Source organism: Sparus aurata, chromosome 10 (assembly GCF_900880675.1).
Source record: "Sparus aurata chromosome 10, fSpaAur1.1, whole genome shotgun sequence".
NCBI classification, from domain to species: Eukaryota; Metazoa; Chordata; class Actinopteri; order Spariformes; family Sparidae; genus Sparus; species Sparus aurata.
In genome coordinates, this window is record NC_044196.1 from 12874210 (window position 1) to 12901636 (window position 27427).

The window sequence follows — 27427 nt, forward strand, 5'->3', positions numbered from 1 at the left end:
TCCAACACACTGCACGAGAAAGACTTTCATTTATTAATATCCACTTCAGTTGCTAGTTAGACTCGATATTCAGAGCTGACTAATCGCCGGAAGGGAATCTAATGTTTTGATTTTTAAAGAACAAGTGGAGTTATTCATTAAATGACAGAAACATTTTGCAGAAATAAGAAAGCTTTAAAAACTATTGTCAATTTTCAATTTTTCAGCTTGTGATACTTGTTACTTCCCTGAACTGTCCAGATACACAATGTTTTTTAAAAGATTTAAATTCCTGTACTGGTCACAAATAAAAACTTTTTATGAAGTAATAGTAATAGTAACCACTCCTGTCAGTCAAAATATGGCAATATGAAAATCCTTCAGTAATGAGGAACAAGTCTTTGAAACCCACAAGGATAAAAGTACTTCTTAATTGACTTAAACACACATAGACGATACAAAAAATGGCCGCAGAGGAACACATTAGATCCGTGCAGAGCATAAAGAAGATTGTAATCTTTATTATATATCACGTGAAACATATTACCATCATGTTTTTCATTTGTTTGAAAGTTTTGTGAGCCGCTGGTAATTCTCAGAACATCATTAAAACAGATCAGCGTGTGTGTGTGTGCAAGTGAGTGTGTTTTCAAGGTCAGTGGACGAACCGTAGTAGATTGTTCGTAACCGAATGTTTCTGTTGGACTGCCGAGTGTTTTCCATGCCTTTTGTGTGAGTGTGTGTTTCTGCAGCGTGTGTGTGTGTGTTGACATTTTTCCCTCTGTGTGTGTGTGTGTGTGTGTGTGTCTGCACATGCTCAGTTTTCTGTGTGGGTGAGTGCGATTAGTGAGGAGCGAGGATTAGCTGAAGGTGGAGCTCTGGGCCCCTCTGTGGTTTCTGTGGTCAACATGTGGCTGCTAATTATCCCCAGAGAGAGGGAAGAGTGTGTGTGTGTGTGTGTGTGTGTGTGTGTCTGTGTGTGTGTGTGTGTGTGTGTGACAGAGAGAGAAAGTGCTGTTGTTCTCCAGAAAACGAAAGTGAGTTGTGTAGATTTGGGTAAAAGAGTCGAACCTACTAAGAACTTCCTGTGTTGGCAGAGAGCCCGGCATACACACACACACACACACACACACACGCAGAAGTTAAACTTTTCTCTTTTAATTTTAATCCCCCCGGTCTCCAACTGCAGTTTTTGGGCTGGACGGGTTACCACGGCAACCATCTGTTTAGCAACTGGCCTCCATGAAATACAACAAACATGTCCTATGTGTGTGTGTGTGTGTGTGTGTGTGTGTGTGTGCGTCTCCTGCTGTGAACTTCATGTAGTATTTCTTTTTCTAATCTAAGCAACAATTTGTCAAAAGACGTGAACACACACACACACTCTGCTGAGCTCGCAGTCTTAAGGTCGTCCCTCAGGAAACACTTTCTGGGAATATGAACCAATGTACGGTATTAATATAGGAAAATCCTCTCTCTTTCTCTCACACACATTGAGAATGATAGAGCCGACAGCGTTAACCAATAAGTAAAACCGGAGAGGAAGCGATAAGAAAGAGCTGATGAGATAGAGAATGAGCAAAGAGAAGGACGAAAAAGGAAGTAAGAAGTGGAGAGATAAGAAAAGAGGACGGCATCGGGGGAAGGATGGGTAGATCACACGGCCAAGAGATTGATAACTGTTATGTAATAGTTTGACTTTTTCTTTATGTCTCTTATTTAAAGTCTCCAAAATCAACAGAAAACAGTAACTCTCAAAAGTCTTTGAAAGCATGCACTATTCCAAGTCTTAGGGCTCTATCAAGTCTCACTGCTAGTTTCTGAAGGACCCATTTATAATTTTCACACCCAGTGCCCACGTTGTTGGTCTAAAAATGAGGTGTGGTCAGGTGCACTGATGGCATATTGCAATCTTGAGGCAGCAGAAAGCACCATAGACCAACAAAAAGCTGGTCTAAACTCAATGCCACCGTATCTTTCCTGTATTTGCACAGCGCGTTATTCAGTTGGTAAGATGCTGCCATATACATGGGTTAACAGCACGCATACACTTTGATTTATATGATTAGAGAGGCTGTGTTCAGTCATTTTTAATGTTTAATGCCAGTGTAACAAATATCAAAGCACATTTAACAAAACTTAAAGTTGTAATTGTAAACTTGACAGGACAGAGGGAACTTTTTAGACAGCTCTGATGGAGCTCGGGATTTATTAGGAGGACAGCAGCTTTACTCCAAATTATCTGACTGCATTAAGACTGCGGGAGATTTAAATAATGAGTGAAATTACGCTGCTGTGCCTTGTGGGTAACACTAGGGCCCTCAGTCCTATTTTGTCCTTCAGTTTGTGGTTATTTGTTCATATGAAGATGTTTTTGTTTGTTTATAAATACTCCATTACAGGTAAAAGTACGGCATTTAAGCCGTTACTGGACGTATTAGCTGGTATCATTATTACTACTCTGTTATGTGTATTATCATTTATTAAATGTTAACACACTAGCCTCCACTTCTGGCTGCTCAAAGGAGGAGTTATAGCTGTTGATAATGTATTAATAAACACTGTCATCTGCTTACGACTCCATTATGTTATGTTATATGTTCACACACTGCCTACAAGTGCTAAATTAAATCAAGCTTGACCCTTTTTTTGCATCAGCTTCTCTCTCAGGGGCTCTGATGTTTGTTTTATGGGACACATCACGAGAACAAAAAAGTGTGTCAGAGTAGAAAGGAAGCTAAAGATTGTGTTTCTGCAGAAGAAGAGCGGCGGAGAAAGATTGACGGATCGCCACAAAGATCCTAAAATCCTCCAATTTCTCCACACTGTGAAAAATAACAAATACCACACGAGTCCAGGAGATTGAGTAACAGCAGTGATATAATGCAGGAAGAGGCCCAGTGTGTGTGTGTGTGTGTGTAATGAAATACAGTACATGTGCAGAACAGCACTCTCTCCTCTGGGTCCAGCAAGTTTCCTACAAGTGTTTTTATGTGTGCAGATTTTCCAGTTTGTCGTCTATCATGCTTACAAGACGTCTTTTTTCCCTCTGTTTCTTTTATGCTTTCCTGTTCTCTGCTACACACACACACACACACACACACACGTCGTCCATCTGTCCGTCCTTCAGTCTGTGTAGTCCTAACATTGTATACCATCTCCTAGAGAGCAGATTCCTATCATAGAGGAAGAGGAGGGAGAGGAAAGAGGATCCAGACAGGGCTCAGGTTGTGTGTGTGTGTGTGTGTGTGTGTGTGTGTCTCAATGGAGGCACATTGTTCAAAGAGCAGATGTAAAGTCCATGATGGCAGCAGAATGTAAACACAAGTGAGACTACACACACCAGTGAAGATATAGTGATAATATTGATGCGTTTGTGTGCGTGTGCGTGTGTGTGTGTGTGTGTGTGACCTTAATGAATACACACAAATCTGTTGTCGTTGGACAAGCAATTGGTTGTCAACATTACCTTTATTAAGGATTCAATTACCCATGTTTCTTTGCTCTCCCATAAAAGTATGGAAAAGGCAAGTGAGACCGAGAGAGCGTTCAGCAGCTAAAGATGGATATATTTTACCTCAGGAGGTGGTGGGGACCAAAAATGGAGCTTAAAGCAAAATGAATGTTGGACTTTTGCCTGTCAGGTGCACAGAAGTATGACCTTGAACTATTTTATTTTTGTTGCTAAAGCTTATGCAATTTCAACTTTTCAACTTTCAACTGTCAAATGTGTGCGTGTGGTTTTAGAGTTTGTTTTTCAGTCGACAAAAGGATACCAAAATAAACAATGTTTGTTTTCAGTTTTTTTCAAATGAATAAAAACAAATTTCCCCACAAGACAAGACAAAATATTAAAGAAAGGTGCACTGCAGTTTATAAAAACGTATGATGTTTAACTAAATTTACCTAACCCAACCACCTGCAGTTTCATTAAATGAATAACCTTTCATTAGAATACAGATTTTAAACATTTTAACAAGACAATAATTAAGGAGTAACTCAACACCCCCTAAAATGTTGGTATTATTGACTTCCAGTGGTTTATGTGATGCAGAGGTGTGTTTCAGGTGTTAATGGTGAAACAATATGGTGTTAAGATACTCCTTAATTAAAGACAAATTAATCAAACAATCCCAAACCATTACACTTCATGTAAAGAGTTTGTTGTTTTATTTGTCAACAATCTCAGTACTTCAGTTGTGTATTCTTATCACAAGTTTAAAAGAAGAAGGTTCTTCATGAAACACACTTAATGAGACACCTTTACCTTTCACACCTTCATTTTAAGCGAGCATGTGGAGTGAAAGCCCTAGCAAACACAGTGAGATGAACTGAGAGAAGTGCATCACATTTTCACCACTGTCGAACACACTGTCACCTTCCTTGTCAGTGATTGGAACGACAGGGGTTTTGGTGTAGATGGTTGGGGGAGGTCTGGGTGATGTTGTGGAAGGTCGGGGCGGTTTTGTTGGGCAGGTAAAGTTTACATCGCTGTCGACTCCAGGCGAGGTGAAGGTAACAAAGCCTGATGTGTTCCTGCCGGCGATGCTGCTGATCCAGTCCTGGTACTGAGACACTCGGGTGTAAACTCCGGGAGTCATAGGCTCAGCGCAACCTCTACCAAAACTCACGATTCCACTTTGGATCCAGACCTGACCCATTCTTGTTACCAGAGGAGCTCCTGAGTCTCCCTGCAGAGAGAGATTGATGATAGCTGTTGACAGATATATTTTACAACCTTTCTTATCTTTGTCTGACTAAAAAACATCGATGTTGATTGATTACTCATGTTTAGCCAAGTTAGTTTAGAGGTTGGAAGCAAAGAAAAATAGTTACCCTACAAGAAAAGTGAGTAAAAGAATTTCAGCAACACAGGAATTGTCTACTACATAATCAATCAGTATATCTTGCATAGTATAAGTACTATAAGTACTATCAAGATCGAAGATCTACAGAGCAGCATTAGCAGCGACCATGGGTATATTTCAACGAAAAGATCCAGGAGGAGGTGAGGGAGGAGGATTTGTCTCTGGATATTAAAGTTTTTTTCCTTCTAAAGTTGACCAAAACCATTGTTTTCAAAAAAATGTTTTCATTTTTTGTTAGGTAGCTAGCTTGCGCGTGGAGTTTACTCTATATTGAATGCACAGAACTGATATTGATCTTCTTGTTCCGTCACTTAATCAGTCACATCTGGTTTCATCAACAAAAACTAGATGATAAGACTATAAGACTATAAAAGCAACAATTTGTCAAAGAATGGCCTAAAATTTCACTGAAAATTAACTACAGTAACTATAATAACTGCTTTTAGCTCGTACACCAGACTGGACTGGTAAAACTGTAAACCTACCCGACTCTAAAATGAAATAATAAATACAGAAACAGTGTCGGTTGCCTCACCGTGCATGCATCCTTCCCTCCGGCTCTGAGCCCGGCACAGATCATGTTCTCTGTGATTCCATAATAGGCACATGTACACTCACGGTTTCCCACTATTGGTACATTCACATCCTGAAGGATGTCGCTATAGTCACCTGATTGGAGAAATTTCAAAGGTGAGTTACAAATTGGTTGGAAAAACTGCACATTATGACACATCTAGGTACTTGTTTTGTGAGTCTGTGAGCTTACCATCACCCTTCTCACCCCACCCGGCAACCCAGCTGCTCGTCCCGTTGTGGAAGGTGCTGTTCGCTGAGGCCAAGCAGACCGGATAGACGTAGTCGGTAAAGTTCACTGGGGCCGACAGCCTCAAGAGAGCGATGTCGTTGTCTTCGGTGATGAAGTCGTGTGATGGATGGATTACAGACTGAACGATTCCTCTTGACTCTTCGTTGGGGTTCGGACCAGACTGGTTGTTGCGGCCCACAATTGCCCATAATTTCTCACTTTTCGAAGAAAAAAGAAGTGAAATTGTTAATCTGTCACTGTACTGTACCCGTTGATTGTTATGAATGAGTGTGCGATACTTAAGCCCTTATTTACACTTGGTATTAAAATCTGTATCTGGATAATAAATCTGATGACCCCAATGCACTTTAAACATCACTTTAACTATTGTTTTAACAATTAAAGTTATTTTATTCCCATTACTTTATTTACTGGGCAAAATGTGTAAAGGAATTAACTTTAAATATATTATTAGGTGCACCTTAGTTATGTGCTGGTACCTAAATTGAATAATTAGGCGTACCATTGCAACCTCACGGTGTCTGGAGCCCTGTTTTCGAGTTAATTTACCTATTTCTTATCAAATTAATCTCGGAAAACGATTTATCTGCACCTTTAATCCCGTCGACAATCATTTACTGTACAAAATGTGTGAAGAAATTAATTTGAAATGTATCTTAAAGTGTACCTAAAGTAAAAAATTATTGCAACCAGCATAAATAATGTCCAAATTTGTCCCCGTCAGTAGATTTTGTTTAGTTAAGACACCCTTAAAAACTGGCCTTCTTATCTCAGTCTGGGTAAGACTTTCGCGCTTTTCCTTAGTTGTGGGATTGAGTCGTGGCGTTGTAGACATGCAGGTATTGTATATCACAGGTGGAATGTGGACACTGGAGTTTCCTCCTGTGTGCAGGACCTATAATTCTCATGTTCACCCATGTTGACAGGTGACAAGAAACAATGCATGGGATGTAATTTTTACAAGACACCTTCAAAACAGACTTAAACTGTCTTTAAGAAAAAAGTGAAAGCAGCCCTGTTGGCCTGCATTTCTCGTTTGTACCGATAAAACATGTTTCAAGTAACTTTTTTTTATATGCATTTTGAAGTGTCGCATTGGAAAAGGTCGATGGATGTGACAAAAGTTGAAAATACATCCTTAGTAAAAAAAAACCACTTGTTTGAGGGGGGTCATTTATTTATTTAAAGGGAGATGGAAACCCTTTTCTGAATATATTTTCAAGAAGCGAACATTTAACTAAATTTATCAATTGTGTCTGCTCTGCGAGGAGAAGAAGAAGCTGTTACATCTGCCGATGTCTTCCCAAAACATGGCATGTAGTAACAACAGATGATGAGGGTACCAACTTATTCCACAGTCTCATCCTTGGGTTTAAAACCATGGGTTTAGAAGTTAACTGGCCAATTGGAAAACAGCAGCTTTTTCTTTTGTGGTTCACAAACTCTGTTTCTTCTACTGTGTTTATTTCATCCATGTATAACACACTATACAACTAACTTCTCTGGGAGCAATGCTCTCTGTAGCTAGTTTACTATCCCTGAGCTACAGTGGATGGAACTGTGACTAGATCAAGTCCTGTTGAGTGCTCACAAACCAAAAACATGATGTTTATGAAAAAAAAACTTCCACCAGTGTTCCCTCACCCTGTGATGCAGTGAGCAGCCGTCATCACCCACTCGTCAGAAATCAGAGACCCTGCACAGACTGCAAATTTGTCAGTGTTTAAACTGACTTGCCAGGGCCAACTTCCTGGACGTGTATCTTGACCTCCAACAATTCTGTTGTTGTTCACAGCCCGACCACATTCTTGACAGAGGAGAAAAGAGTTAAAACATGGAGTACAGAAAAACCTCATAGCTTAACACGTTGAAGACCAATTCACGATATGGTCAAGACCACGTGACTAAAACTATTCGGTAATGATAAGAGGAAGTGACTTGGATGCTGGTGTGAACAGTATCAATGTTGAATCTGGTAATAACACAGTTATATCCATAATATCCATTTTCTGTAGCTGACAGATGGAAACAAAACTGGAAACTTGCAGAACTTGTTAAGTTGGATGCTTACTTGGAATTGAGTGACAACCTGAAAGTCAGAACAAAGAAAAATGTAAGCAGCCATCTTCAGGGCAAAGCATATTTCACACATTTGACATAACACATGAAAAAGAGACTGAATATGTGATTATTCATTAGCATCAACATGTTCTTGAAATATTGTCAATACCAATCCATTGGAGTCCATCTCCGATGTAAAAATACAAATCTTTGTTGTGTTATTTGTTTACTTTAGCTTTTCATTACTTTTTTTTTAATTTTTTTTATCTATCTGAGGTTTGATTTGATAGAATTATTACTTTCTATTTTTGGAAACTAAATATTAGCTCCCAAATCTTAATCTGTAGTTTATTTTTACTGTTTTTATAAAATCTGGGGGAAACCTCCCATAAGACTCAGACTTTTGTTAAAATACATGGGTTGTTCATGTTCTCTTTGTGGGCCAATAAGATAAATATAAAATCTAACTCCAATGTACTTAAGTTTGTTTGATTATATAATAGAAATCTGCTTTTGTTGCACATGCACTCAAAAGTCTGTCAAGTAAGATGAAACATTTAATTCGCCTGAAATTTAGCAGTTTATCTTTTTAACAATTGAGATTATCCTGATTTCTTGTTAAAATCATGCATTCATACCATTATTCCTGTTTAAAATCATTTAAATAATGTGCTAGGAAATTAATTTGAATCGTGTTATTATGTTCTTGAGCCCAGAAATCAGTCATTTTGTTTTTTATAGTTAATGAAAGAGAACATCAGCTTTAAGTTACTTCTATTCTAACTCAGTCAGGAGGATTATTTTGTCGTTTTTTAGGCAGCAAATTATAAGAAAACCTTTTAACATTGCAAAGATGATCATCACTTCAAAGAGTGAGTAGTTGGAGTATAACTACATTGAAAAGCAGCATTTAAAAAGCAATGTTTGCACTTATACATGAGCAGTTTTTTAAGTCCAAGCAACATCATAGTCTTGTACTTCTTCCATCTTTTGATATTGATCAATAAGAAAAAATGTGAAATATTGCATGTGTCTTCCTACCTTTGGATGAGAGAATGATCATCACAGTTAAACCACACATAAACTGGTAGAGAGCCATTTTAACTGTTCCTCCTTCACTTTGTCCTCAACTTTAAATACCTTTTTGTTTTCCTCAGCTCCACCCACAGACTCATTCCATCGTCCACTAAACCCTCAGAATCAGTTCTTCACTTCACTGAACTTTCCTATTGATATTACTTGTGCTTTATGAAGCTGTGGAGGAGCATCAAGTCAAACATGTTTGTCTTGATGCCTGTGTCAAGACAAGTACACACGTCTTATATGTACCTTCACAGTATTTAAGTTCACCTTCGTATGAGAGAAGAATGCTTTAACAGCAGATGCTGCGCAACAGGTGAAAACAAATTCCTCATACATATGTTGAATTTTTATAAGGACATTTTCATTCTTGAGTAAAATAATTTCACTAAGGCTTAAAGTGTGACTGGGAAAATGTTCTCAACTTTTACTGAACAGCCACAAGAGTAAAAATGTAGGATTCATGATTTCACTCAATTAACGCTGCTTCTGCTTTTAGCCTCTTTTTATGAGACATATTCTGAATTAAGCGGGTCTGTTGGTGAGTTGTGTAAAAAAATGCCACTTATTCATAAAAAACACTTCGTACATCCGCAGTCCTGAGTTGCCCCGATTTCACTTTTTCTCAAAATGTATTAAAGAATTTGACGTATTGTCAGCAAATGGAGAAAGTCACCAGACTCCCTTGAAAAAACGCAAAATTTTAGATTTGTTGCGTTAGGAGAAACTGTATCAACTGTATGAAACACTGTCTACAACACAATCTTAACTGTTTGGGCCTATTTCTCAATTTGGCAAATGTTATACATGAATATTTTTCTTTATTTTTGCAAAAGCATATCCGTTCGTTCCATTGATGTAGGTGTATATTTGCATTTAGGGCAGGGAAGTGAGATCCTATCAGAAGAGGTCATTGAAGACACATGTCGAATCACATGTTAATGCCAGGTGTGAAGTGACAGGCTTGAAACTGTCCACTTATGATCGGATCGTTCAGGACGGGGAATATTTATCCATCTATCTGTCTCTGCCCTAATATTAATTCAGGTCAGTTATTCAGAGACCCCCACAAAACATAATACAACACTTTGAAATAGATGTAAAATGAATAAAACCAACATAGACACGCAGCCACAAGCAAGACCAGCAATCAAGAGATATGACTGAAACACTAAGAACTGACAAAAATGGTAAGCAGTACGGGGAAAATAAAGGTAAAACATGTTTGCTATATAAGGCATAAAGTAACATCAGCTAACAGAGGCAACGTAAAGCTGCTGTCGACGTAAAGCTGCTGACGATGTAAAGCTGCTGATGACGTAAAGATGCTGTCGACGTAAAGATGCTGTCGACGTAAATCTGCTGTCGATGTAACGGTGCTGTCGACGTAAAGCTGCTGACGATGTAAAGCTGCTGATGACGTAAAGATGCTATCGACGTAAAGATGCTGTCGATGTAAAGATGCTGTCGACGTAAAGCTGCTGATGACGTAAAGATGCTGTCGACGTAAAGATGCTGTCGACGTAAAGATGCTGTCGACGTAAAAATGCTTTCGATGTAAAGATGCTAGCCACGTAAAGATGCTGTCCACGTAAAGCTGCTGGCCATGTAAAGCTGCAGGCCACGTGAAGCTGCTGTCGATGTAAAGGTGCTGTCGACTTAAAGCTGCTGACGACGTAAACTTCTGGCCACGTGAAGCTGCTGACAACGTAAAGCTGCTGTCGACGTAAAGATGCTGTCGACGTGAAGCTTCTGGCCACGTGAAGCTGCTGACAACGTAAAGCTGCTGTCGACGTAAAGATGCTGTCGACGTAAAGCTTCTGGCCACGTGAAGCTGCTGACAACGTAAAGCTGCTGTCGACGTAAAGATGCTGTCGACGTAAAGATGCTGTCGACGTAAAGATGCTGTCGACGTAAAAATGCTTTCGATGTAAAGATGCTGGCCACATAAAGATGCTGTCGACGTAAAGGTGCTGGCCACGTAAAGCTGCTGGCCACGTAAAGCTGCAGGCCACGTGAAGCTTCTGGCCACGTGAAGCTTCTGTCGATGTAAAGGTGCTGTCGACTTAAAGCTGCTGACGACGTAAACTTCTGGCTACGTGAAGCTGCTGACAACGTAAAGCTGCTGTCGACGTAAAGATGCTGTCGACGTAAAGATGCTGTCGACGTAAAGCTTCTGGCCACGTGAAGCTGCTGACAACGTAAAGCTGCTGTCGACGTAAAGATGCTGTCGACGTAAAGCTTCTGGCCACGTGAAGCTGCTGACAACGTAAAGCTGCTGTTGACGTAAAGCTGCTGGCCATGATGCTGCATTCATGTTGTATCACATTTATCGTATTGATGAAAATCTGACTTGCTGCTTGTATAGAAGTGCCTAAAAACCAACAAATATGGACGCTGCAGACTCAACTCAAATTGACAGGCATGGAGTTTCAGTATATGGTTATACATTTTAATGTTTTTGAACCTTCACACAACGCACAGATGATGACAGTGCTCACATATCTCTCGGATACGAGTCTTTCCATGTCTATAATCCGTCCTGAACGACATGAAGGTGACATGAGAATGCAGCAGCACCGGTGTGGGAGTGACTCATCACTCATAACTTCCACCTTTTCATTAGAAGGTAGAATGTAGGTGCTGTCTCTTCTTATTCACCTTACGTAATGTTGCTTTAATGAAAGTAGTGGAGCCATTCTTTGATAATGAGATGAAGATGTTTGCTCAGGGTGACCTGGATTTACTTATCCCTCACATCTTTTTTGATATAATGCTCTATCATATAACAGAGACTGATGGTTGTCGTGAGTATGAGCAAGTTAGCACCACCATCGTGTGTGTGTGTGTGTGTGTGTGTGTGCAGAGTATTTCTCTCAAGGCTATAACTGACAAAAAGCTGGCTGTCAACACCAACACACTCAACGCTGGCCAAGGCATGCTGTAATGGTGGACGCAATCACTTCCAGATGACGGACAGAGAGGAGTGTGTGTGTGTGTGTGTGTGTGTGTGCGTGTGTGTGTGTGTGTGTGTGTGAGAGGGAGCTTGAATTAGAGAGAGGAAGAGAGGGGTATCACTTCATCATGGAGGGAGTTACCTGGTGTATGTGTGTTACCATAAGGAAAGAAGACAAGGAGACAAGTCTGTATAAGAAAAGCAAGAGAATGACAACTTTAACATCAGTTGTCAGATTACATGTTTCTAAAAAATCACACAACTCTCATGCAGATGAAAACATTTTCTAAGTTTTCTACTTAAAGGTCCAAGAGTCTCACTACCAACTGTAGGACAGGCTGGCCACCATCCCAAAGATTCGGTAGTTGAACATCCCGGGGCTCCTTAGTTTCTGTTCTGCAGCATTGATTCATCGAGAAAACTGGCTCTTCTGGTTGTAACCAAACTAATTTTGTTGTTCTTGTTCAGTGGATGATATATGTCTTGAGAAAAAAGTCTAAGAACTAAACTTCCCGAGGTTCCATCTGTTATAACAGTTAAACAAAACACCGAAAATGGAAAATGAATCAATTCTCAGACAAAAGAAATGTAAGAGTGGGACTTTGAATGAGCCGGGCTGAAACTTCAGGTTCTCACATGTCGTATATGTACCTGCACGTTAATTACTGTGCAGGTATATAACATTACTTTGCGAACCTGTTGATCAAGTCAAATGCGTCTGTCTTAAAGCCTGTGTTTTTCTCACGTGTCTTATATGCACCTGCAAAGTATTCAAGTTCACCTATGTGCAAGAGAAGAATGCTGTAACTGCAGATGCTGCATGTGAAACAAATTCCTTACATGAGCCATTGGTATGTCGTGCTTTTATTTAGATACTTTCACTTTTAAATAAAATAATTTCATCAAGGCTTAAAGTGTGACCGTGAAACTTTACTTTTTCTGAACAGCTTGGACTTCAAATGAGCCGGATTGTAAAATGAGCTTCTCCTGAATCAAATGATGTAACTCACTTGATCCTGACTGCAAGAATAAGTTGGGAAAACAAAATATATACAGGAGTCAGGTTTATTTGTGCACAGATATAAAAATAAAATGCTCCAAAATGATGTGAAATTGTGTATACTGTAAAAATCCCCTTAATCCACTCCCACTCTTCCAACAAGCCTCGGGTAGACAGATAAAAAAGTGCAATAATAAAAAATGTAAAATTGAAGTTAAGCGCTGCACCTCCGCATGGCATCTGAGCTCAACAGCGACATCGTCTGACTGAGCTTTAAAATGTTCAAAACTTAAATGATTTAAAATGTCTAAAGCAGAGCGCTGTGGAGGATCAGAGAGCTGTTCTGGCTGCTGTAAGTTATTTATTGGCAGGATGTCGTGATGAGGAAGCTGAGCGCGTGAGCTTTAGTAGAGGAGGGAAACAATAAGAGAACACGCAGTCCTGACACTGAACACATGGACCTGGACACCCTGATGTGTGTGTGTGTGTGTGTGTCCATGCCTCCCACTACCTGGCAGCAAGGAGGCTCTGCGGTTTGGACGTGGTGTGAACAAACAGTGTGTGTGTGTGTGTGTTTGTAAACAACTCGTATTAACACCCTGGTGTTTTTTTTCTTTTTTCTTTATGAGTCACGTTTAGTCAGATGAAACGCCATTTTGTGTCTTTGTTCGCTAAACTCTGTGTGGTTGTGGGTGTCCCTTTGTTTTGTATCAGTGTGTTTGTTGCTGTTGTCTTAATAATCATCATGAATAGTGTAGAAATATGATGATTAAGCTTGTTTATATATATATTTGTCAGCTTGCAATCGCTTAATGATTTCTACAAGGGAGCACTGAAAGGAATGGACGTGGAATTATATACCAATCACAAATTAGAGAAACATTTTAAATCAATTTTAAAGGTAACTGTATTGTGCATCATCCCTGTTAAAGTAACAATAAGATAGGAAATGTGCCAACCTGTACAGCTTGTTAATGTCGTCCGTGCTTGACGCCATTTTTGTGGGTGCCGTTTCCAATATCAGTCTGCTTACAAAACTTTGATTCGTTAAGTATGTCTTCAATTAAGGGGAAACAGCGATCAGTGAACCAACACCAGAATTTGAATCCCTGCAGAAATTAGACACACGTGCAGCGATTAAGAGGGCTGGAATTTTTGTCCTGCAGCGAAAACAAACATTCAGCACGATCAAACTGAATAATTGTGAATAATTGTTATAAATGTTTTACAAAAAAAGCAATGCTTTGTTTGCCAAAGAGTCGTTAGCTTCTCACATGTTGCACAAACATCTGCTCAGCGTCTCAACAGACCTTTTGTTTTGAATTGTATTCTGTGAGTTCAGGTCCGTTTATAAGTCTGGTGTAAATGGGTCTCCTTCTGTTCTTTAGTCACCTGTGCTGCTTATTAATCCATATTTGTGTGTTTCTGCCTGTGTGTGTGTCTGTTGCTGTGTGTCCTCTGTGTGCCCTCTGAGCTCATTGGTGCCCCGTGTGAGGCAGGCACTCTGCCCTGTCTCACACACACACACACACGCGCACACACACACACACACACACACACACACACACACACACACACACACTATTTACTGCTCTCCCTTCACTGCGGAAACTCTGCTCTGCTGATTATATGGTGGGTATTTCACTTGAATGCCTCAATCTCAAATCATAGCGGATTTCAACTTTTAACCCTTTCAGCGTTATAATTGAACCCCCTGGAAGAGATAACGGTAATAAAAGCCTTATTAATTTGACACAATTTGGCACTATTTTTGTAATGTCGTTAGTTAGTCACACATTTTCAATACTAAAAGTTCGACAAATTTGCACCAACCCTTCCATTTTTTCTGTTTTTGGTGCTTTCACCCCCTAATGAAGTTAGTACAAACGTGTTTATAAGTATAAGATGATGACATATACCAAATAATAAACTACAAACACACAAAAATGTAAACTACTTTTTAAATTCAGCTGCAGCGAAACACCTTAACAACTTAAATTCTTCATGACTTAAAGTGCTATTGGTTATAATATTGTGTTGAAACATGATATATACCTTCACTTATTTGTTTCTTTCAATTTAGGCCTAGGTGATTTGGCCTTTGAATAATAATACAATATTTTGTGGCTTTACACTATTTATTTTTCATATCCAGCACCTCTTTAATGCTTGGACTGACAAATATCAATATATTAGATGAATACCTCGGTATTGATATTATTTGTCATCGTGATATCACACCATACATCGTCTTTGTCTTCACATTCACATAAGTGTTGTTTTAAAGATTGTGGTACAGTAAAGTGATGTAATTTTAGAGAGAGTCTGGTGCAGATCCAGACGTCCTGGAGGAAGAAACACTCGGAGTCGTGTCAGATTAATCAGAGCGCAGAGATTACTTTTTAACTTTTGGGATTAAAAAGTGGATTTATCTTCACTCCTGTATAGCTACCTGACTGCAGCAGTGTTCAGCGGAGGCAAACTCCTTTTGTAGTTTACTTCAGGAACGTAACGTTACAGAGAGGAGAGGGGATAAAGATGTGAGAGAACAAGGCTCTCTGGTGAGTGCTGGGTTCAGTTTAGACCACTCAGGACACAATACTTGCTTTTGTCCTCCATTTTGACAACATGACATCAACATTAGTGTAGGTGAGTAAGTAGCATAGTTATCTAGCTGTTTGAGGCGATTAAACTCTTAAAGCAGGGTGATACATTTTCTTTGCTGGCGATGAACACAACATTAAACAACCACCGCTGCTGACGTTTACAGCTTGAGGTGAAGTTCATGTTACGTTTAGTCTCGTACACCAACTTCCTCCCTCACTCTCTGACTCCCTCAGAAGACCAAATGAAACGCACCTCTCCCTTGAGTAAACATTTGGCTTTCTATGACTTAAACTTTACTAGAAACATTTACGTTAAAGTGATTACACAACTCAACAGACTACAGAACAAAGGTCTGGTCGGTTTTATTTAGTTGGATGCAGAAATGTTACATATCACATCTTAAATCAAACAACCAGAGTCAGCAGATGAATCCATAACAACAAACACAAGTTGCATCTTTGAAAGTGAGATGAAAGAACATGACACAAGCTATTGACAACGGGAACTAGGAATAGAAACGCTGAATTCGCTGTACACAACATAAAGTGTGCGTAGGTGTGTGTTTGTTTGTGTGTGTATTTGGCATCTGTTGCCTCATGTTTGTGTGTGTATTTTCCCTGCTGGTGTGCGTGTATGTGTGTGTGTGTATGTGTGTGTGTGGGCAGGGCTGACGCAGCAGAACTAACTGCAGCGTGGCGAACGAGAGAGGCCGCGCTGCAGTTACAAATGTATTCATAGTCGTATACGGCGAAGTGCACGAACCGCACACAAATATAACACTCGGACACTGATGGTGACGTTTGGAATCACATGTTGCTGCAGACACACACACACACACACACACACACACACACACTGGGCTCGGTGTATCACATGAACTGTCACTGTTGCAAGTTCTCTTGCTAGAAAGAGACCACGTGAGAGAGAGAGAGAGGGAGAGAAAGTGTCATCAAAGGGGTGAGGATGGGAGAGAGGGAGGGGGAGAGAGAAAGAGAGCAAGAGAGGAGCCAGGAGGAGGTGGAGAACGGGGGGGAGTGAAGCAAGAGGAAGCACCAGCGGACGGATAGAGAGGAGGAGAGTGATTAGATTTGATTGATTGATCGAGGGGGATGCGTTGGAAAAGGAGGCGATCGCCAGCGCAGGGGAGGACGGGAGGTGATGAGGATGAAGAGAAGAGTTCAGACACCTCCTTCAGAGTGCATTTCTTTAAAGGTAGAGTGTGTGTGTGTGTGTGTGTGTGTTTGCCCAGTTTGTGCCCATGTTTTTCGTTCCTTCTTGTTTTGCCGCATTCTTCTCAGGTGTGCTGTCGAGGTGTCAGTAAGCGCATCGATATGTTGCCTTCTCGCCGTGTGTGTGTTAGTGGAGACTGAAAGAGGAAACCCGCAGAGAGAAAAAATGTTGCATGTTTTTTTGTACTTTTCCTCAACGATTCGATGCATTTTTTAGATCCTGAACTATAATTGATGATGATGTCTGCATGTTGACGAGCTTCAGTCTCACACTTGTGCTTTTAAAGGTATTGCACCACGGTTATGTAAGATTTGCAAGTTTTAAAAGCAGGCAACTTAAGCAAAAGAAAACAAATCAGTGCTGTTTTAAAGTATATAGTGAATGTTGAAAGAGCTGTTTTAACAGGAAATTTACTTCACCGATGGCCTATTAGAAAGTTCATAGTAATTTACTACTTAAATATTTGTTTGTGAAGGAAAGCTGGAGCTCCACCTCTGCTGCAATTTAAAGATTGCAAATTGTTTTGACTTGTTTGTGGCAGGATGATTGTCGGATGTTCAATAACATTTCTGACACCGCCAATCTGACATTAAGTCCTTCTTTGCACCATGATTGATCAGCTGTGCAGAGGCATGAGAGCAATCTTTGCACAACTATGACTCACTACGAGAAAAAGATATATTTATGTTTGCTTGTATACCTCTAACTTACATGGGTTAACTTTGTGAGTCCCAACCGAAGATGTAATAATGCAAAAAAATTTAAAATAGTGCTCACTTTGCACTAGAAGCCAAAATAAACAGATGTCTGTAATATATGAAACTTTGACTCATTCCAAACAAATGATGTAAAAGGCAGCTGAACGGGACACGCGTTCAAACTGGGAACAAATCTGTGTGGACACATTACCAGAACCACAAGCCTCTGCTGAGACACACATGCTAGTTTGAATCATTTGACTATCAAACATCTGTTGCTCGTATTATTCAGCTGTATTCTCATCTATCAAGAGCATTGTTATTCTTATTTCACTGGTGGTTTGTCGTATGTGGTTGTTGTGGGACACGCCAAATGTTCCTGACAGCTTGGATGCAGGAAATAGAATCAAAGTTACAGAATGCTCCCTCAAGAGACCGTTAACTTATTATTTTCTATTTCTTTCCAGTTTTCTCTCATGGGTGGGAGATGTAGGTGACAAAAATACTTGGTTAGGTTAAGGGAACTAAAATACTTGACTAGATAAAGGAAACTAAAATATTTGGTTAAGTTTAGGGAACTTAAATATTTGGTTAGGTTTAGGGAACTAAAATACTTGGTTAAGTTTAGGGAACTTAAATATTTGGTTAGGTTTAACTAAAATACTTGGTTAAGTTTAGGGAACTAAAATACTTGACTAGATGAAGGAAACTAAAATACTTGGTTAAGTTTAGGGAACTTAAATATTTGGTTAGGTTTAGGGAACTAAAATACTTGGTTAAGTTTAGGGAACTGAAATACTTGGTTAGGTTTAGGGAACTAAAATACTTAGTGAGGTTGAGGGAACTAAAACACTTGACCTAGACAATGCAAATACTTTGTTATGTTTAGGGAACTAAAATGCTTGACTAAATGTAGGGAACTAAAATGACTGGTTGGGTTTAGGCAACTAAAATACTTGATTAGGTTGCAGAAACAAAAATACCTAACTAGTTTTTGGGAACTAAAATACTTGGTTATGTTTAATGAACTAAAATACTTTGTTAGCTTCAGGGAACTACCAGACTTGGTGAGGTTGATGGAACAAAAACACTTATCTAGGCAACACAAATACTTGGCAAAGGTTAAGGAACTAAAATACTTTGTTAAGTTTAGAGAACTAAAATATTTGTTATGTTTAAGGAACTAAAATACTTGACTAGATTTTGGAAAAAATGGTTTGGGTTAAAATACACCCAAATCACAACACGAAATATGTATAAGAAAGGACAACTTCTGTAACGTGCATGATGTTCTGATCTTTTTCCCTGAGTTGCTAAGCTGTGACATTACAACATTGTGATTGGTCAGCTCAATGATGAGCATTAATAACAATGATCCAGGAACAACACAAACATGCTGATATCAGATGGTGTATGATGTTTCATGGGGAGACAAAGTCCTGCTCTGTCATGTAAAAGGGGAATACAACAAGCTGGTGTTTGTTCTTGTCAACCAGCCTCAGGCTAAAGGAAGGTCTGCTGCAGCCCTCCTCACATGGCAGCTCCATTCAGACTGCTCCCAGACAGTTTATAATGTTCCTTGAAATGTTTGTTGTCCTGAAGGAGATTTACTGAAGGATTTTAAAGGGGAAAATGGAACGAGATGACACTGACTCATCAGCTCTCCATCTGTCTCCATGTTGGATCTTTTGTGTGTCTGACTTGAACAGCTACCAAAGAGCCATCTCACACGCTGACATTTGAGTGTCCCCCAAAGTTTTAAATGAGCTTTTTTGTCTGTGTCCTCTAAAAACTCTGTTGTTGTTGAAGAGGATGCATGAAGAGGGAAGCAACATGTTCTCACGGGACTTTGCAGCATCGTGCTTTGACCCAAAAATAACAAAATTTATTTGATAGGTGGTTAAGTTTTTCCTATGTCAGTTTGTTGTTAAATGGCTTGACAAAGTTCTGTTTATCAGATGTGTTCCGCTTTTGAACAGTGAACTTAGAGCGCCTGTGGACAACAGGACTCGAGGTCTCAAATACAATTTTGGTGATATGTTTCTGTGTTGAACTGGCCTTGTTTGAGGAATAACTGGACTTAAATGACATGTGGAAAGCTTCAAATGCTTCAAACACCTAAATATCATTAAAAGTGTTGTGGTATTTAAATGCCATCCATGATTTTCACCTGTGTTTACACCAAAAATCAAGTTAAAGTTGCATTTTGATCCTCAAAGTTGTAACAGTCAAATAAACATCAGGTTAAACTAATGTGTGTTGTTTTCCTCACATATTCAACAGTCTGATCCAAATAAAGCTTTAAGCAACAAAAATAATTTATTTCTTAGTACTAAAACACTTTATGTTCAGGGAACTAAATTACTTGGTTATGTTTTAGGGAACTAAATACTTTGTTAGGTTCAGGGAACTTAAGTACTTTGTTAGGTCTGGTAACTAAAATACCTGTAAGGTTTAGAGAAAAAAGATACTTTCTTAAGCTCATGGGACTAAAATACCCTTAAGGTTTAGGGAACTAAATACTTGGCTAGGTTTAGATAAACAAAAGTACTTGTCCTAAACCTTACAAAGTTCTTTTTGAGGTTCAGACAACTAAGGTACTTTGTCAGGTCTAGGGAACTTAGATACTTGATAAGTTTCAGGGAACTTTAGGGAATACCTGGTTAGGTTTAGGAAATAAAAATACCTCATTAGGTTGAGGAAACAAAATGATTTTTTTTGGTTCAGGGAACTAAAATACTTTCCTAGGTTCAGGGAACTTAAGTACTTTGTGAGGTCTAGGGAACGAAAATACCTGTAAGGAACTTTATTACTTGATAATGTTTAAGGAACTAAAATACTTGGTTAGGTTGAGGCAACAAAAATAAGTTTGTAGGTTTACAAAACTACAAATACTTCGTAAGGGTTCAGGAAACTAAAATACTTGGTTAGGTTTAAGGAACACAAGTAATTTGCCAGGTTCAGGGAACTAAAATATAAATTTTTTGGTTTAATGAAGCTCAAGTAGCTGCTTTATATGACATTAAAACCTTAAGGCATTCACTGAGTACATTATTTATGTCAGTTTTAAATCTATATATAAGATTCTCTGATTGTAGATTGTTGCTGCTTGCATTTCACCGCCTGCAAAGTATTAGCTGTGTCATTCCTGGTGTGAACTCCTGGGAGGCTGGATGAAGGAAGTCCGACTGCCTTGTCCACACACACTCAGCCTGGGGGGTCTGGAGCTGCAGGCAGTGGAGTGGCAGGAAACAGGCCTGACATTTAGACTTTTGGTGCAGTGTTGTGGCATCAGAGTTACACTTTGTTCTTCCAATAGGACAAAACACTGAAACAGAAACTACTGACGACACATATTTTATTGTACCCGTGTATATAGGAGCACATGTAAGACTTTGTGAAGTGTCTCTGCTGCTCATTAACTTCCCTCTTGTCATGTAACAGCAGCACGACCACAGGGACACTCTGACTTCACACTTAAACACACACACTCGTACACAACCACCAATTAGCACCGATTTGGACGAAATGTATCCACTGAGTTGACTCGAGTTTATTCAGCCGTTAAAACATCAACCTCACCGCAGATGAGAGAAGAAAGAGAGAGGGGATGGGAACAGGCAGCATGAAAGGAATCTTGTTTGAAACACAATGTTACTGTATTTTTTCAGATCTCTTCATAACATCTGCAATAAATAAACAAGCCATTTAATGAATATTTTACCCTCTTTAAAACCTTTTAAACCCACTTAGATAGACTGAAGGGGAAATATAATTTAAAAAGTCTTGCTCAAGGGCACCTCAATCACCATTTTGAGAAAAAGGAAACAGCATCTTTCCACATTCATATTCCCCACCTGGCAAAACGGCAACTTCCCAATCCTGCGTCTCCGGCCTGCAGGCAGCTGCTGGCCCAGATATCAACAGTCCTCAGTCTGTTGTTCAGCAGACGGAGAACACTCTTCGTGTTAATTAAAGTGTTTCCCTCAGCTGGCTTTCACTCGATTCAGCAGATTTCGTTAATTTCCGAGAGTCTTCCCCTGAACTCCCGTTCACCTCAGGCAGCTGTACTTGAGTACATTTTCTCCGTGCAGAGGTCTTCTGAGGTTTAATTGTCTTCATTTTCATTACAGGCTGTGGAGATTTAGATCTAGATTTTCCAGCACAGAGACGAGATTTTTTATGGATATTTATACCGTGGAGATAAGTTTTAGGATATGCCGAGGGATGAGATGCTTCTTAATGGTTTGTGAAACACTGAACTACTTATGAACCCTGATTACAACTAACACTGTCTTATTTTAAGAAAAGGTGTCTCAGTGCCAACAAAATCAAGATTTACATCATAATCCAAGAGTTAATATTATAAGTGGTCAAGATTTGGCTCCAAATGCTGACGTTAAGACAGTGCCGCCTCTTAATTGATAGACTGGGGGTGAAAGAACTGGTCAATGTCAGATTGGTCTAGTTCTTCGCCAAAGTCATATATTTGACATTTCAATATTTTTCTTTAGAATTTTATTTTAGATGCACAACAATGCTCGTTAAAAATTTCAGATTTTCTCTCTTGTACACAAAAAGAGCCAAACAATATACATATATGAATAACAATAGGGACACCCCCTTGATTCAGTGCTTCAGAAATATTGATTTATTAGTTGAAGCAGGCAACATAATAAGCAAAATGAACAGGATGAGCGTACAGCTTCACAAAATTTCTTAGTAAAGGACAATAACACATTTTTTGTATTGCATAAAAGTGAATACAGACAGGTGACTTCTTAACCTCGAGGTTAGGTGACACATAAGGTTCAAGAAAGCTTAGCACACTGTTATTAGAGGTTGTATAGAAGCTTTAGCTGGCAATATAAATCTCAACCACAATTAATAATATATTACATCATCGCCAAACTGCACTGTTTTCACCCAGTGTAGCTCATAGTTGTCTACTCTGTGTAATTCAGAGGAAATGAAACACCCATGCATGTTTATTTTAATCAACCCAACTGCGCATATTCATATTTCTTCAAACGGATATGTTGAAAGATTTCTTCATGTTGCAACTCTAGAATATAATATTTAAGTTGTGCAAGCTAAAACGTTTAAACATCTTTAATAAGTGTACTTAACTTGGTAATTTTGAGGTAATCTGTTTCCTAAAGATTTTTAAAGAGGTCATATTATGATAATTTTCAGATGCATACTTTTTGCCAATATTATTTATGTAAGCCAAACACCTTAATTTAGCTAAGTGTGACAAAGGTATAAGTTAGACACCAGGAATCAAATGTCTACTAGCCCTCGAAAAACTCAAGGTCTGCAGTGTCGAGCTTTGGGGTCTGGCTTTTGGCCGCGGTACCCCTCCAAATGGACCGGACGGCAGCGGTTGACAATTTTATCACAAGCCACAATCACAGATTCATTCTTTGACGCAAGATATTCAATTTTGCATCTCCCGTCCCTGCTGACTTTGACATGATATACCAGCATGCGTGAGTCACTGATGCACAAGTTACCTGGGTAACTACCACTAAGGGGGCGGCCATGGCCATTACAGACGCTCACGACACTCATCTGATCTCTCTTCCTGATGAAGGACTGAAAACGTCTGTTGCAGAGTCCTGTCTCATTTAAGTACCTGTAAAATGAGCACAGCATTGATAATGTTCAACTAAGTTTGGAGTAACTTGGAGGCTTAGTCACTCGGCTGACACGGTGGAAACAGAATTTCACCAACACTGTACTGGTGGACAATTTCACAATGAAACCACTTAACTCACCTTTTCCTCTCAGGCTTTGATGATCTGTCAAAGTGCCACTGGAGGATGTGTTTCTGAACAAATTTGTTGTATGCATTGTTGTCATCGTTCTTTTGACAAGGACCTGGGTTGTACCCATAAACAAGGGCAACAGTGACTGTGATGGTGATCGGGAGAACGGCGTTCATCTTGTCTAGAGATGATGATGAGAGAAAAAAAACTAATGTTCTGACCCAAAAAATATCAGGAACATCAAAAAGTAACACATTTTGTACACAGTGTTGTATAAAGTAATCCTTTAGTAAAAGTAATGATATTATCTGAAAATATTACTCAACGGTGAAAGTGAAAATCACTCACACAAATTGTACTTGAGTAAAAGTATCTGATATGAAATGTACTTAAGAATTAGAAGCACATTTCTGCCAATACATGTACTTCATGTTACGATCAAAAGTACAAATTAATCATACATTTATACGTATGTTTAAACTTTTTTTTTTAATCCAACTGCCAATGAAATAAATGATCCTTAAAATGCGCTACTTTGGCTGTAATGCAGCAGATAATCTGCAAAGTAACTAGGAAATAAAGTGATCAATTACATGTAGTGGAGAATGTGATTGATGAACTTTAACATTTTAGAGAACTTACAAGCCGTGCTTTCAGCGTCTTCTCACACATATTTAAGGAAGTCTGCATTTGTCAAAAATTGAAGCTGATGTTACTTTAAAATCAATTTCTCACTGGAGGCTGTCAACAACATTCAGCTAGTGCAAGTGTTTGATGGCTGTGGTCACTGATGGCTCAAGTTCATGTTGAATTGTTTGCTACTGACTGAAAACAACAATAGCAAGAGAACATCTGAAACATCCTGTTGAGACGTCTGATCTAGAAAGGTGCTTAATAAAGTTAAATTCGCTGTAGTTACTTGGAGTCAGTACTGTAACAGAAACAGAACTCCCAAATAAAGTCGCTAAACAGACAGAAAACATTCTAATTATGTAATTAAACTCATAAGTCATGATGTTTTCTCACCTGCTCCGCTCAGCCGGCCTCTGCTCTGTAAATGCTGCTGCGTCAGTATCAAGAGCATTATTAAAATAGGTGAACAGCCAATGAGAATCCTGCAAATGGCAGTTTCACCATATATGTCTATGACTATCACCATGAAATTGGTGTATAGTAGTGCGTGTACGCTAACCCACTCTGTAAATGAGGAAGTTCCCTTTATGGGGAGCTACTGTATGTGTGAATCTGTCGAGCTTCTGTTGGTAACAGCTAATGTGAGACAATGACAGAAGCAGCAGCTAGGCCTCGAGAAAGAAAACGTTCTTTCTGGCTCTCCAGTGAGCATCTTTTCAACATCATCAGTTTTGGATATTTTTTTGATCATTGTGCTTCCCCAACCAAACTCCTATACTTGACGTTTCAGTATTTTTCCTTTTAAACAATGGTCAGCTAGTTTCTGATTTTCTCTGTTGTACATAAAAAAAGGCAAAATGGACACACTCTTGATTCAATGCTTCAAAAATATTGATTTATTAGTTTAAGCAATTTATTAGACAACATAAATAGCAAAATGGACAGGATGAGCATACAGCTTCACAACATTTCTTAGTAAAGGACAATTACACATTTTTTGTATTGCGAACAAGTGAATATAGACAGGTGACTTCTTAACCCTGAGGTTAGGTGACACATAAGGTTCAAGAAAGCTTAGCACACAGTTGTTAGAGGTTATATAGAAGCTTTAGCAGGCAATATAAATCTCAACCACAATCAATGATCTATTACATCATCCACAAACTGCACTGTTATCACCCAGTGTAGCTCATAGTTGTCTACTGTGTGTTAGAGGAAATGAAACACCCACGCATGTTTATTTTAATCAACCCAACTGCACATATTTATATTTCTGCAAATCACAGATATGTTGAAAGATTTCTTCATGTTGCGAGTCTGCATTTAATTACTCTACTAAGTAGAATATATTATTAAAGTTGTGCGAGCTAAAAGGTTTTAACAACTTTTATTAGTCTACTTGGTAATTTTGAGTTAATTATTTTCCTAAAGTTTTTTAAAGAGGTCATATTATGCTAGTGTTCAGGTTCATACTTTTATTTGGGGTCGTAGTAGAACAAGTTTACATACTTTAATTGTTTTTAAAATATCTCAAATTCTTGAGAGCTCTGTTTAAGCTACAGAGTGAGACATCTCACCTCTGTTAAATCTTTGGTGAGAGTTGCAAATGCACATTACTTACAGTGCATGTGTTGTTACTTAGTTACTGACTTACTCTCATTTAATATGCCAACATTTTCCTCTGGTGACTCGGCTGTTTCAATCGGGCTCATCTCATGTTTATCAAAAATTGCGGCAACAGATTTAAAAGTGTAACAGAGACAAAGAACAAAATCACATGTCAGTCATATTCACGTAGGCCAAACACCTTCATTTAGCAAAGTGTGACAAAAATATTAGTTAGACAGATGATAAGAGAAGAAAAACTGATGTGTTGACAAAAAGATCATCCAAAACCAAAAACCAACCAAAAAGAACATCAGAAAGTACCGAGTCGAATGCTGAACATACAGTGTTGTATAAAGTAATGAGAAGTCATATTTCAGTAAAAGTAAGAAATTATATTATGTTGAAATATTAATTACTGGTGAAAGTAAAAATCCCCCACACAAATAGTACTTGAGTAAAAGTATCTGATATGAAATGTACTTAAGAATTGAAAGCACTTTTCTGGCAATAAATGTACTCTGATATCAAAAGAACAAATAATACATATAACGTATGTTTAAACTTTTTTTTTATAACCAACTGCCAATAAAATAAATTATCCTTAAAATGCACTACTTTGGCTGTAATGCAGCAGATAATCTGCAACATAACAAGGAAATAAAGTAATCAGTTACATGTAGTGGAGAATGTGATTGATGAACTTTAACATTTTTGAGAACTTACAAATCTGTGCTTTTCAGCGTCTTCTCACACATATTTAAGGAAGTCTGTCTTTGTCAAAAACCCGAAGCTGATGTTACTTCAAAATCAATTTCTCACTAGAGGCTGTCAACAACATTCAGCTAGTGCGAGAGTACGGTGGCTGTGGTCACTGATGGCTCAAGTTAATGTCGAGTGTTTGTTAAGACATCTGATCTAGAAAGGTGCTAAATAAAGTTAAATTCACTGTACTTACTTTAAGTCAGTACTGTAACAGAAAGATTCCCAATAAAGTCGCAAAACAGACAAAAAACCTTCTGATAATGTAATAAAACTCATAAATCATGATGTTTTCTCACCTGCTCCGCTCAGCCGGCCTCTGCTCTGTAAATGCTGCCGCGTCAGTATCAAGAGTATCATTAAAATAGATGAACAGCCAATGAGAATCCTGCAAACGGCAGTTTCACCATATATGTCTATGACTATCACTATGAAACTGGTATACAGTAGTGCGTGTATGCTTACCAACTCTGTAAATGAGGAAGTTCCCTTTATGGGGAGCTACTTTATGTGTGAATCTGTCGGGGTTCTGTTGGTAACAGCTAATGCGAGACAATGACAGAAGCAGCAGCTAGGCCTCAAGTTTCACACCTACAAACGTTGAAACATGGTCACCCTCCACCTTTCAATATGAAAGTCAAGTAATGTGAACGATATGATATGTTTTGTACAAATGTCAGTAACATATATGTATGGACGTGTCTGTGGTTTGCAGAAACATTAAGGGCAAACATCTCATCCCAACTGGATTATCTGCTTTTTTTTCGTGGGATACAATCCCGGCTCACAAACACACTTTTCTTATACCCACAATTCTGATGTTAGTTGATAGCAGCAGGTGAGCCACATGTGGAGGAAGCTTGTTGTTCATTATGTAGAATGATTAACAGCAAACGTCAAAATTAATTTGAAGCTGTTATTTTTAATGCTGTGTTCCGACCAAATTTTAAGAAAAAGTGTCTCACTGCCAACAAAATCAACCTTAAGTTCAGTTAGTTGAGTACATTGAGTTGATATTATAAGTGGTCAAGATGTGGCCAAATGCTGAAGTTAAGACAGTACCACATCGTAATTGATAGACTGGGGGTGAAAAACCTGGTTCAATGTCAAGTTGGTCTCGTATCTAAAACTGTGTTCATTGTCTTCAACCTTTAGCTTTGTCTGAACAATAAAATGTTAAGCAAGTATGACTGCGCGTTCCCACTGAGCATGCACTTTACCAGCGGAGCTATTCATCCAGTTCCATAAATGCCATGTTTTGACCATCTAACCTTAATCCAGGAGGCTGAAGTTGCATGGTTGTGAACCTTGTGAAGATGTCACTTGGACAACATTAGTGAACGCTGTAAAT

At 38.8% G+C, this 27427-nt stretch overlaps 2 protein-coding genes across 2 annotated transcripts in view; one reads left to right on the top strand and one right to left on the bottom strand.

Annotated features, from left to right (window-relative positions):
- Positions 1 to 3413: 3413 nt before the first annotated feature.
- LOC115589685 (serine protease 27-like) lies at positions 3414 to 8852 on the bottom strand. Its single transcript, XM_030430754.1, has 6 exons — positions 8776 to 8852; positions 7745 to 7762; positions 7318 to 7480; positions 5614 to 5870; positions 5383 to 5516; positions 3414 to 4670 (listed from the first exon to the last, which is right to left on the bottom strand). Exons 1-6 carry the CDS (start codon positions 8831 to 8833, stop codon positions 4263 to 4265), a joined length of 1038 nt encoding a protein of 345 aa, XP_030286614.1. The 5' UTR covers positions 8834 to 8852; the 3' UTR covers positions 3414 to 4262.
- A 6822-nt stretch (positions 8853 to 15674) lies between these two features.
- nhsl2 (NHS-like 2) overlaps positions 15675 to 27427 on the top strand; it is a 139236-nt gene continuing 127483 nt past the window's right edge. The window contains exon 1 of the mRNA XM_030430751.1: positions 15675 to 16589. Within this exon, the coding sequence (XP_030286611.1) occupies positions 16487 to 16589 (103 nt within the window). The 5' untranslated portion in view covers positions 15675 to 16486. The remainder of the gene's footprint in view (positions 16590 to 27427) is intronic.